Genomic DNA, 13,622 nt, shown 5'->3' on the forward strand with positions numbered 1-13,622 from the left:
CTGTTTGTTTTTCCCTCTGAAGTGTCCACTACGCTACCAAGCACTGGGTGGAACACCACGCCATCCCAGACACTCGGTCCTGGAGCATTTGTCTCAGCATCTGGGTGCTAAACAACAAAGAGAAGTACACACTTGTGTGAGTCTGAAATCTTTCATAAATAAATAAATAAATAATCCAAACCTTTTGCTTCTGTTTTCTTTACCCCTCTAAGGGATTAGATAGGGGGGAAGGTTAAGTCCTTTCCGTTGGGGTCCAGTGGGTATGTTAGGCTGGAGCTCACCACCAACCAACTACTCTTCCCACAGGCGAGGCCAGAGCATTGGTCTTGTCCTCAGGCGCCTGTGATTTCAGTACCAGAGCGTTCCTTCAAGTTTACTGAAACACCAGCAAATATGAAGATATTCATAATTTGGGGGACCCCTACCCTACAGGGTCAGGGACTCCTGTCATCCTGGCGCTGCCCGGAGGGTTAAAACACCCTCCACAGTGTCTGACAAATGCGTAAGGAGTGCCTGCCCTCAGGGCACCACTGGCTGCAGAAGTCTCTGTAAATGAGCGGATTAGAGAGGATAGGGGTTTGCAGAGAGAGGAATGATAGGCGGAAAGTGAGAAATGGGAGAATATACAGCTTCGTTTAGCACTGGTGTAGAAACGGGAGTCATCCTTGTCACCATCATCATCATCATCATCATCGGAGCTCAGTGCCCTGAGATTTCATCTCACCCTATTTCCCTACACCTTTGCCTCGACTGGCCAGAGGAACAAGCCCGTGTAACCCTAAGAATCCCTCTAAATACGCTTTTCCGCAACCGCCTCCACCAAGCACGCCTTTGCGCGCGCTCTCACTTGGCCCGCCGCTGTCTCAAGGCAGCTTTCAGGGTCCCACTCCGCCCCGCCCCGCCCCGCCCCGCCCCGTGCGATCCGCAGCGCCCACCAGTGGCGGCCGGCTGGGCCTCCTCTCTCCTCGCACGCACCCCACTGGCGCCCGCCCTTCCCGCTCTTCCTCTCCCTGTATTTAACCCTCTGACTGTTGGCCTTGCAGTGCGTGCTGGCATCTGTGGCTTTGCCAGTCTTGCGCCTCCGCTGTCCCCTCTCGCTCCCGCGCCCCCTCCTCTTTTCCGGCTAGCGCCCGCTCTTTCCCTCCCTTTTCCTCTGGCTCTCCCCGGCTCACTCGCAGAGGAGCAGGAGGCTAGCGTCCCGCAGTCTCAGCAGGCACAGCCCCCGCTGAGCGAGACCTTAACCGCTGCAGGTTGCTGTAGGTGCTGCAAGAGTTTCGGCAGCAAGAGCCACCACCAGCGAAGAGGTCCGGAGTAGCATGGCCCGGAGAAGAGCCTTTCCTGCCGCCGCGCTCCGGCTCTGGAGCATCCTCCCCTACCTGTTGGTGCTGCGGGCGGAGGTCGGGCAGCCGCGCGAGGAAAGCCTGTACCTGTGGATTGATGCTCACCAGGCGAGAGTGCTCATAGGTAAGGAGCCAGAGCCCGGAGCCCAACACCTTCCTCTGCCTGTGTTTTCACTCTCTTTCAAACTCCCATTAAAGAAGGATCGATGCATGCATTTAGTATGTTTTAAAAACTTAATTTCCAAGGAAAATTGCTCCCCCTCCTGATTAGCCATTTTCCATCTGAAAGCATATAAATTTCTCTCTGAAGAAACCTAGGCTGATCTCATGCGCTGATCATGCTGTTGCTAGTTTCTACAACTCTCCGTTTTTAGGTGGACCCAGCATGTGTCAGCATCGCTTAACTCCACGTCCACTCCTTTTCCCTGAAAGCATCTGCTTGTTGGCATCATTCTTATCACATCCAGAGGAAAACAAATTGGTACCAAGGCAGGTGCTTTGTGAAACGAGATGACCCATACTAAATCTTTGGTGTTCTTGCATGCAGTTGCTGATTTGGATTCTTTCAAGTCCCCCTAGTTTGATAGTTGTTGTTGTTGTTGTTTTTTAAACAAACTAGGATTTGAAGAAGATATCCTGATTGTTTCAGAGGGGAAAATGGCCCCTTTCACACATGACTTCAGAAAAGCACAACAGAGAATGCCAGCTATTCCTGTCAATATCCATTCCATGAACTTTACCTGGCAAGCTGCGGGACAGGTGAGTTCTGAACTCCGACCAGAAATGGTGGAGAAAATTACCCTCTAATATTTCTACTGCCTGGTGACAGGTAGAAATAATACTGTATAGCATGTAGTCTGGTACATTTTTATAATTTATAAGAGTGATTTTGCATCTGATCTCCAAAGCAAATAAAGAACTAACTCCCGTTTATTTAAACATTTCACATAAATTAAGAATTCTCAAATGGAAAGGGTAAGCAATGTGGCTAAGCTCAGTGTTTTGATAAGCCTTGGTGTCTTCAGACTGACTACTGGAATGTAAAGACCTCAAGTACCAACATCACTTCTTTCTGTGATTATTGACATTAAAATTTAACATAATATTTAAAAGGCTCTTTTCCCCCATAGCATATACTAATCACTTATGACATTTGTACTTTACAACCAATTTTAAAGCCTATAAGTATTTTTGACATTGTGCTTTAAAAAAACTGATATGTTGAATATTATTCACTGGAACGATGTGAATGCTATATATTTCTAGCATATATATATATATATAGAAATTATATATATATTTCTGGTAGAAGTTCAGAGACTCAAAAAGAATATTTGTAAAATATTGCAGGCTATTGACTTTTTAAAGTTACCATTTAATATTTTTATATGGAAAAAGAAAACTGCAATTGCAATATATTTTTACCAAGAAGTATTCCTTTTATTTCCTAGCGTATTAGCTGCTTTTATATGTTACCTTTTGTACAGTTTCAGTATCTCGTAAATGACCTCTAATCAAATGATCTCTAATGACAAGTGGTAATAAATTCTTTTGCTCATTATTTGTTAAAATGTGTCTACTATGAAAATCATTGTAATTTTAATTAAAATCACATTTTTAGGACTTTTTCCCCTGAAATTACTTAAATGGATATCTCCATGAAGAATGTGATCCAGAAAAAAACACTTTATAAAAAGTAACTATTTTGAATTTAGAAACCACTTTGGTTCCCTTTAATTACCTGTTAGCTGTCTCTTTTCCCTCAGATGTGTTCGCTCATCATTTGTTTCTCAAGTAGATCAAATCTAAATCCTTTGACACTCCACTGTTGCTAAAAGAGAAAGAGAGAGAGATTAAGAGAGAGGGAGAGAAAGAGATGTTTTGTATCTAGAGAAGTTTATAGCTAGAAGGCCATCTATTCTGATTCCCCCATTTTGCAGATAAGTTCACTGAGGCTTGTACCTCTCTAAAGGGAGATTATTGCTTTTCTTCCTACAATTCCCTCTTTATAGATACTTTATGGACAATTAATTCTGGAATATTGTGAAGCCAGTAATGAATCAATAAGTGGACATTTTATTATCTTTTTGTTTCACTTGAATCTGTTTACTTGTGTTTGACCAGTGTCAAATGGGATCAATATTAATTGTGGTTTTTTTTAAAATTTTCCTTACCTGTACTTTTATGGATTTGTAAAATCCATAAGGTAACTTGACTTGCAGCCCTCCCTAGCTGAAAGGGTTTGGTCACTGTAGGAGAAGCAGAAAACATCAATAGCTCTTATTTATTGTCTACTTATTTATTTTTATCCGAGTTTGTCTTCCAAAGAATGGAATTTGAAGCAAAGCCTAAATTTCATGTTATTTTCCCTGTTACCTTATAGCATAGTGCATGTTTGCAAACACTGGCATATTGTTGAGTACAAAATAGATTGCTAATCAAACAACCTCAGGAATATTGCTTTTAGGGGATTCGAGAAGATGGTAGAACAGGCATGGAGATGAAGCTCTGGCATCTTTTTCTCTCCTTTTTTGGTGTTGATTACCCATATGGATCATCTCATTATGCAGGGCAATGTTGTCACCTCAATTAAACTATCCCCTCTCTGTGCTCAGTCAGCTCTGGTTAGGTGACCACAGGTGGCTTAGGAAGAAGGGTAGTGAGGGGGCAGGACCTTTGCAATGCCAAACAGCAAGATGTTTTAAAATATTATTTAAATTTGACCCCTTTTATTCAAAGTTATGTGATTCTAGCAGCATAGTTTTTTAAATGTATGGAAATTTTGTAGATGGGAAAAGCAATGACCTCAATAGCAATTAAACGTTTTCAAAGGTATCTCCGGCTAGAGCCAAACCACATCAACACATCTACATGAAAAATGAAAAGTTCATTCCATGATCTAGTTATTTCATCCAAGTAATATCAAACATGTAGGGATTTCGACACAAGGACAACCCATAGCTGATTAATGAAAATTTAAACTTAATATTTAAGTGTTTTGGAAACATGTGAAGAAAGTTAAAATAACTTTGGGATTGAACACCTCATAGAGGCAGTAGGTGTTACATAACCAATAAATGATGCGTCCAATAACCCAAGGTGTTCTTGAAGCCGTTTAAAATAACTTCCATGTTCTACTTTAAACAAATGCAAATAAAAATTACAGTGATACTCATTTTTCCACATCAGTTGGTCGAGTTTTTTTTTAAGTGTTTTGCAGTATGTGGAGAATCGCACATACTCATATGTGGCTGCTGCATGTCAGCTTTTTTGCAGGGCAATTCCAATCTGATGGCAAAAGGTCTGATATAGATCCTGTGACTGGGGAAGTTTACTTGCAGTGGTTCATCCTAAGGAAACAATCCTGAATATGAGTAAAAATTTAAATATGTAGAAAAAACATTTGGTAAATGTCTGAGCCTCCAAGGCAGCAATTGTCAACCCATGTGCCACAAGAATTTTTAAAATGTGCAATACCTGACTGATTAGTCAGGGGCGCTGCCCTTTTCCCTTAGATTGTGAAATAATCAAAATAAATGACAACAGCCAACACAACATAGCCACTTGGTGTGAATGAATAAAAATTATACCTATTTTTGTTGGTCATATTGGTAAAAATGTATATTTTTTGGTGTGCCACAGAATTTTAGTAATTAGTTAATGTGTGCCATGAGATGGAAAAGGTTGAAAATTGATGTTACAAGGTGTAAATAAACATTAGTTACATCTGCATAATTATATTTTGTTTTTTTCATGAATGTGCATTTATGATTTAAAAATTATTTTACCTTACATTGTGTGTAAAAGGGTGTACTTCAGAGTTTAAAGTTGTGTGATGGTCTGTATTATAGTTTATGTATATTTGTTATCTAGTAGCATTTTTACATTACACACCACTCAACATAATGGTGAAACAAATGGTTTTCATGGCTGATTGTAACTATGGATCCCCAAATTCACTATAACTATGGATCCCCCAAAATTCACTATGACTATGGACCCCCCACATTGGATCACCAGTATCTATTGCGATCCCTGAAAATCTGCTTTGGAAGGTTTTCCTGCCTGAAATGAAATTTACCTGACCTCTTCCTCTTCCTGAAGTCCTCATTTTCCATGGAAAACCCTGTTTCCACTTTTATCACCCATTTAAAATACTCATTATCTGTCATGGCCCATCTCAAGACTAGTAGATGACAGAATAATTTCTACTACAGAGGCTTAGGCCTAAAGGATTTTAGTAATTAAAGAAACGTACTCTTTGTTACTGTATATAACTTCTAATAGTTGATATTTTTTAATGAGCCATCCCTTATTCTAACTTTTTTCTGAATTTGAGACAGGTAGGGGCCATGAGCAACCATTTTAGTTTTCTAAACTATGCACTAATTAAACATTTTACTTGAAAAGTAAGCCTTTCTAAACCTAACAGCTTTCAAATAAAATTTTAATGAGAAGTTTTGTTAGACAAATCTGAATTCTAATATTAAGACACTACTGCTGATTTTCACTTGAATGAATTTAGTATAAGTCCAAAATTTTTTATTTATATAAATCATACAATGAATATGTTTGATAAAAATCTTATAAAATTTATAAAGATCATATAGACTTGATCTTAATAACTATAATATATTCTATCAGCTGCATTATAGTGCCAAGGTACTATGAGACCAGAACCTAATTAATAGGGCATCCCTTTTTATGTTGGCCTTTTTAGTAGTGGTAATAGATTTGAGCTAAGCCATCTATACTAGTTTTCCAACTTCCTTGTGACCAAATGCCTTGTGACCAAATTGGATTTCTGAGATGGTTGGCAGGGCCAGGGTGAACGGGTGTCTGTAGAATAGAAATTCTCTGGGTGAAGACAAGTGCCCAGTATTAACTTCAAACCTACCCGTGGATTACTAGCAAGATCTAACCACTTGTTTCAAAGGGTCCAGATCTTAGAATAAGCTGTTTATCATGTATAGGGCTTGTAGTTCTTCTAACCACCAGGAGTCAGTGATATACCTTCATTTCTCTCAATTTCAGGAAGTTTAAAAACAAAAATTAAAAGTGTTACTGTAGGTATAGGAAAGGAAGATCAGAATTTTGTCTACTGTCCTGGAGAGGTGGGTGGTCATGTGGGTATTGTAGAAGAATTGATTTTATTGTGTTAAACTGCAAAAATGTGCTCCTTGGTTTTATGTGTAACCATTGAAAAATAGGAAATATTAGATATGCTGAAAATACAGTGTATCAAGTGAAATATTTTCCAACATGTAAGGTTAATTATAAATGTGTCCATAACCCTTATTAGCTCCCTATCAATTAAAAATGAAATGTCTTGAATTATTGAAACTGCCAAAAATAATAACAATAATAATAATACAGAATCAAATCTAAAGAAAGCTAGAGAACTTTGCCTGGATAGTGGTGTCTTTATGAATGATTCCTGTCAGTAGCACCCAAATTCCACTTTAAAATGAGGAAAATTCCCCTGGGGAAAAAAAAAGTCATAAACAGGCTATTTTCCTGACAACTGACTCCCTTTTTTCTTTTTTTGCTAATTAAAAAAAATAGAATTAATCTATTGTTTCTGTAATATCAACTGGACATGTTTCTGTAACATCAAGCGGATAATCCAACTCTGTCATTAAAACGCCCCAAAGGCCCAGAAAGCTTGTTTTTGCAATGTGTGTTTGATACGTAACATCGGTCCCATTAAATTGGCTGCAGTTTGCAGTCTCAAATTTCCCATTAGACTGGTTGAGTTAAGGAGACCTGTATTAAAATACTCTTTTCCTTCCTTTCTCTCCTTGATAAAAATCAAAGACAAACAATAGTGAATTTAAATTCAAGTATCTCCTCTCCCTTTTCAAAGGAACTGCCAAATACCCTTAAACACCTCCTTTCAACTCTGAAGTTAGGGTAACGCTTATTGCTATTATCGTTATTTAAATCCCTTCATGTGTACTGTCCACATTTTTTCCTAATGGCGTTATGATTGTTTTGGTAGTTACAATCCAAGTGGCCGCATACCTTTGCCCTCCTGGGATTTGCCGTCACATCTTTGACGTGGTTTTATATCACCAAAAGGAGGAAATGCCTTGGTTTTTTTACCTCTTTTCCATGGTTTCAAAGTGGGAATGTGAATATGTTTACATATCGTGGGCCTGATTTTTTAAAAAGGAGGTACTCATATCAAAAGCGCAGCTTTAAACCTTTAATGTTTAGGTTGTGCTGTGCTGTGGCGTTTTGCATTGTGGTGCTGTGGACATGCCACTAGGGATCAAAGAGTAATTCTGCAGAGAGCCCGTTTCATTTAGCAAAGCAGGCATGTGCCAGCCATCTGTTGTATCTGCTGATAGAAAACAGCAGTAAGTTCCTCAAACTTTTGCCAGAAAAAAAAAGGGCTTTATTGCTTAGAGGAGATGAGTTGCAAGGTACCCTGTAAGCAACATCTGGTCCCATTGCGATCTACATGGCATAAATGTAAACTCCATTATGTCTTCCTTCCACAGTGGTGTCAAGGCGCGTAAACAAACCCTTCACTGCTATTCTCCGTGTTTATTCCTGACTTTAAAATGCCTCCACAAATAAAACTCCTTTAAATTGTTGTGGTGAAGCGAAATGCATGATATTCCATAAAGCATTTTGTTTTGGATTAATCTCATTTAACTTAAATGTCCCTAATGAATAGGATGGGTGTCGTGAAGGAACAACTTTGGAGATTAAGAGTTTAGTGAAAACGCTTCATCCTGCAGCAGGAGCTCTGTCTGATCAGGGCTTCTTTTGCTGCAGTAATTAAACCAACTTGCCCCACTTGCCAACATGGGAATAAATTGGTTACCTTTCCTTAGTGGATGGGGAGTTGTTTTCGCATGCAGCATTTCTGTCTGCTTCAAGCACTCACTGAATCAATAATCACAGACACTTGAGTTAGTCACAGACCATACAAAGAGGACTAAACATGGTCCTTGCCCTCAGGGAGCATATAGTCTGGGAAACAAAAATTCATCACACTCACTGAAATGAAGTTAGAAAGTATAGATTTGGCTAAGAATATAAAGAAGACCATTCTTGTCCCTGCCTGGCGGAGGAGGGGAGCCAGGAGCACTTTACTGAGCAGGTGTTGTCTAATTTAATTCCTAAAGGTAGCTTAAGCATTCATCAGACAGACAGATGCCTTCCAAGTGGAGAGCTCAGGATGTTTAAGTGCATGGAGGTCTTAAAGGGGAAGGCGTGTTTTAGATGATCATGGGGGTCCTCGTATCTCATTTGAGAGGTAATGGAAATTCGGTAAAGGTCAAAAATTCAAAGTCAAATAATGGACAAAGAGGAGAATAAGATGAAACGATTCAGGGAGGTTTCTCTCTTCTCTGCTCTGAAGAGAATGGACTCAATGTTCTGAAAGTTTGTCCCTGCATGTATTAAGTCAGTTTTTGCTGTATGTGTTGGGTGGACAGTAGCTTTTCCACAACCACTCTTTCGCTCTTTTTTCTTTTTTTCTAAACTTTTAGAAGAGTTTGTGATAATTAGCATCAGCTCCACAGTAATTTTTTTAGGTGATTAGGTCATGGAACTATAAAATATCGCTTTTTTTTGAGTGCATAGGATTTTAATAAGTCAATTTAATTTTGTAATGGAAACTAGAACTTTGAACTTAATGTAAAACAAAGCTTAAATAAGGAAAATAATATGTTAATTTGGAAAAGAATTAATTAGCATCTATTCTCAACTCCTATACTACTCTTTAAAGTATCATGAGAAGTATAATAAAGGTATAGAGATCACATTTGGCTGGGTGGGCATCCTTTAGTTTAAATAATGAGAGGTTGAATGCTAGAAATGAATTTATTTAAAATAACCCTGCTTCTTCAAGTAATCTATTTTATTTTTTAAATTTTATTTAGATCTTTATTTATTTATTTTTAGAGCAAGGGGAAGGAAAGGGGAAACAGAGGAAGAAAAACATCATTTAGTTGCCTCTTGCTTGCCCTCAACCGGGAACCTGGCCCACAACTCAGGCGTGTGCCCTGACTGGGAATTAAATCAGTGACTCTTTGATTCACAGACCAGCATTAGACCCACTGAGTCACACCAGCCAGGGCTCTATTTTCTTTTCAAACTTATTAAGTAAAATTTGAAAGTCACAGGACAATTTCTGTTCTTCCCTGTTTTTCTCAGATAGACATGTGGTTGTCTATTCTTCTGAGCTGTACATTTTGTCTTCTTTTTTAATTTTATATACAAATATGATTGAGACTCTTGAAATTTTCAGGCATCTTTGGAACCCCATTCACCTGAACAAAATATTGCAGGGCAGTTATGCATTGTGGGCCCGGGGCCAAGGGACAGATTAGGGAGTGAGTTCTTATGTGCCAACACTGGAAAGGAGATAAACCTAGACCTTGCTTAGCTGCTCTTGGCCAGAACTCAGACCATGCTCTGGGGGAAAAACATTAAGAACCAATTCCCTGCCCTTGAGAAAATTCGAAGTTACCTGGAGAGACAGATATATCTGCCTGTTAAGTGGTATTGTGGAAGTACTGATGCATTCCCAGGTTATAATGAGCAAACAGAGACGAAACCCTGAGCTGAGTCTGATTTGAGTTAGCCAAGCAAAAATCTGGGAGAGGGAATGCTTTTAAGGGAACGGAAACTGCCTGAGGCAAGGCACAGAGCCCGGAAATACATTATTTGGAGAACTAGCACTTTGGTGTGGCTGGAGTGTCTGCATAAAGTAGGAAGTGGAGAGGTAGGCAGGAGCTAGGTCCTAAAGGACTTTGTTCAGCATGAAAGCATGTGGGCCTTACTCTACAAGCAATGTGAAGTCAATCCACAGAAAAGTATAAAGCAGAGAACAATAGGGTCAGAGTTACATCTTTCAATCATCTTGTCAGCAAGACGGGAAATAGCTTCAAGGGGAGTTGACTTTAAGGGGAGAAATCAGGTATAAGATACAAGACCAGGGAGAAGGGAAGGGCAAAGTGGATTGGGGAAACATTTAGGAGATAACAATCTGAAAGTCTTGGTGCTAGGAAGGAGTGATTCAGTTCTTCCCTCTCTTTGCTTCACTAACTCAGCAGTAGCCCTGTTAGCCTTTCTGTCCCTCTGTCCCCAAGCTCATCCTACCTGCCTCTGGGCCTTTGCACAGGAAGTGTCCTCCACCTAAATGCACTCCTGCCTGACTTCTGTGTGGCTTGCTTTGGCATTTCTCCCATGTCTAATCAAATGTCACCTCCTTTAAGAGCCTTTCCCTGACTTCCCTCTCTAAAACTATCCCCCCGCCCCCTGCCCATTACTCTAAGTCTCCTCTACTGTCTGTTTTTTTCATGGTACTTAGTATAATGATAATAATTGATTATATTTGATTTTAATGGTTTGACTTCTGTTCAGTGTAAACCTATGAGAGCCAGGACTTTGTCCTGTTAACCATATAACTCCGGGTGTGGAACAGCTCCTGACACACGATAAGCGGTTAAAAACTATCTGTTGAATGAATGAATATATGAGGTAGGTCCCATTTGATAGGTAAAGCAACTGAGACACAGCAGAGTAAAGGAAACACAGGTAGTAAGTGGCAGAGCTGGGATTCAAGCCTAGCCCTTGCTCTGATCAGTGCTAAATAGAGGTGTGAGCACAGAGCAAGCTCTGGGAACACGGAGGAGGAAGCAGCTACTTTTGGCTGAGGAAGTAGGGGAAGGCTTCACCAGACAAGAGGTAGCAATAGAACTAGGACTTAAAGGACATGCATGAAGCCATTTAATCAACTGAGACCAAGGCACGAATGCGGCACAGTAAGAAGGACTGTCACAGGCAGAGGCAAGGGAGTTGTATGAGTACATTCTGGGAGAGGCTAATAGAACCTGGGCCTGGAGCTTGATGGGTGGAAGGTAGGACATAGAGGGCCAGGGAGAGGGAAGCCAAGGCTGGACATTCGGTATGGTCAGATGGAGAAACACTCGAAGCCATGAAAGGTCACTTAAGTCAATTCTTTCACCTATAAGAAGAGTAGTTTGGATCACCTCCAAACTCCTTCTAAATTCTAAAGTATTAGGATCCTATTTCTTAAATAAAACATCTTCAGTCATGTAACATTTATGGTAATATCTTTATACAAATTGTAATATCTATTTCTATGATTTTAAAAATCAAGACAGAAAGATTCTTCCTCTAAATTCTCTTATCAAATTTGAAAAGGTTCATCTCAGACTACTCCTTATTTTTCCTATGTTAATAATAAGAATCACATTTACATAAAACATAACCTGGGCTGGGCACTCCTCTAAGGACATACAGATATTATCTCATCAGATCCTCACAACAACCCTGAGACAGGAGCTGTTATTATCTCTAATTTATAGATGAGGAAACTAGAAAATAAGGAAGTCAAGTTACTTGTCCAAGACTATAGCCAAGAACAATTATGTACATGTTTATTAGATACTTTGGAGACCTTCCTTTGAAAACTTTTTGAATATCTCCTCGTTTCAAAAAATAACAATTCAAAAAACATTTATCAATACTTATTATGTCCTAGGTTCTGAGAATACAAATTTTTAAAAGATTTTATTTATTTATTTTTAGAGAGAGAGGAAGAGAGGGGGAAAGAGAAGGAGAGAAACATTGATGTGAGAGAGAAACATCAACTGGATGCCTCTCGTACATTCCTGACTGGGGACCGAACCCACAACTCAGGCATGTGCCCTGACCAGGCATCAAACTGGCGATCTCTCACTTTGCGGGATGATGCCCATCCAACTGAGCCATACCAGTCAGGGCTAAGAATACAAATTTTAATTGCTACAACTGCCTTCTAGGAATTCACCAGCTGGTGGTAAAGACTGTGGCATCAATAAAGTAATCATAATAATTGTGGTAAGTTCTCAGGGTCAACATGAACATGTACAGTTGGACAAGGTTTTTCACTAGATAAGGGAATCTGACCAAAGCAGCAAGTTCAGCCTGACCAAGTTGAAATCCAGCCCACACTTCATTTGCCCAGTCTTATAGCTGGACACAGAGCTTCACTGCCCAGAGAGGACACTGCTACCTAATTTGCACAGGGCCCTCATATGGCCTAGATGTAGTCCCCAAAAAATACCTTAAGAAAAGTTTTATGGGAGCATAAAGCCAGAGGATTTGCCATTGATTGGGTGAATCTACAATTATGTGCATTCTAGAGAAGACATCAGAGAGGAGGTAACATCTAAACTGGGTCACAAAAGATGTTCAGTAGGCAGAGAGTGGCTGAGGCAGGTGGGGACAGTTACTCTAGGTATGAACTGAATGACCCACGGCGAGCTACACGGGATTCAGAGTCATTGGTGTAGTTGGAAAATGATGGTTCAGAATGCATAAGGTTTATGGAACAGATCTGAATGATATAGATCTAGAACAGCGTATGCCGTAGTTCAGGGGTCCCCGACCTCCAGGCTGCGGACTGGTGACAGTGCAGGCCTGTTAGGAACCGGGCCTCACAGCAGGAGGTGAGCTTGAATGTAATGTGCTTGAAACATCCTGAAACCATCGTCCCCTTCCCCCCTCCCACTCCCTCACCCTGTCTGTCGGTGGAAAAACTGTCTTACCCAAAATCACCCCCTGGTGCCAAAAAGGTTGGAGACTGCTGGGATGACTGGTCTTAAAGAAAATAGGGAGCCACTGAAAGTTTAAAAGTAGATGAGAATATTTTATCTGCATGAAGGATAACTGGTGGCAGATGGAGGGTAAGGATGGGGTGCCTGGCTGAGGACTAGGAGCCAATTAGGAAGGTATTTAAGACAGCACAAGAGGTGACAAGGATGCGAACTAAGGCAAGCAGCGGGAAAGAGAGGAAGGAACGGACTGGAGAGCTATCTCCCAGTGCAGTTGACAGGACTTCGTGAATGTGGGTGTTCTGGAAATGAGAGAAGAGAGGGTGACTCTGAGATAGTTGTGCCGATAGTTATGTCTTAACTGAAAAATAAATTACAGGAAATTGATTAACAGTTTGAGGTTCAAAGACAGTGGCATCCATCTGGAAATTGCTCAGCATGAATTTCCGCTTAACATTCAGATGGTAAAGTCTCACATGCGTTTGAAAATGAGTCTAGAACTAAGACCTGAAGTGTAAAATAGAAGTCCTGATTTTGGAGACTTTGGATCCTTCTCTTCCTTCCTCTCTTCCTTCTTTTGACCTCAACTCAATAGATATTTATTGAGGACCCACCTAATGCCAAAGCTTGTGCTGAATGCTAAGAAAAAAAAAAATTGTAAATGTGTATGAAGCTTGCCCTCCAGGAAATGACAATGATA

At 40.1% G+C, this 13,622-nt stretch overlaps 1 protein-coding gene across 1 annotated transcript in view; it reads left to right on the forward strand.

The window, feature by feature from the left end:
* Positions 1-987: 987 nt before the first annotated feature.
* The window catches only part of WIF1 (WNT inhibitory factor 1), a 74,219-nt gene continuing 61,584 nt past the window's right edge, over positions 988-13,622 (forward strand). Inside the window, exons 1-2 of the mRNA XM_024576447.3 lie at positions 988-1,464; positions 1,960-2,099. Coding sequence (XP_024432215.2) covers positions 1,317-1,464; positions 1,960-2,099 — 288 coding nt within the window. The 5' untranslated portion in view covers positions 988-1,316. The remainder of the gene's footprint in view (positions 1,465-1,959; positions 2,100-13,622) is intronic.

The sequence above is a fragment of the Desmodus rotundus genome, chromosome 3 (genome assembly GCF_022682495.2).
Source record: "Desmodus rotundus isolate HL8 chromosome 3, HLdesRot8A.1, whole genome shotgun sequence".
Taxonomy (NCBI): Eukaryota; Metazoa; Chordata; class Mammalia; order Chiroptera; family Phyllostomidae; genus Desmodus; species Desmodus rotundus.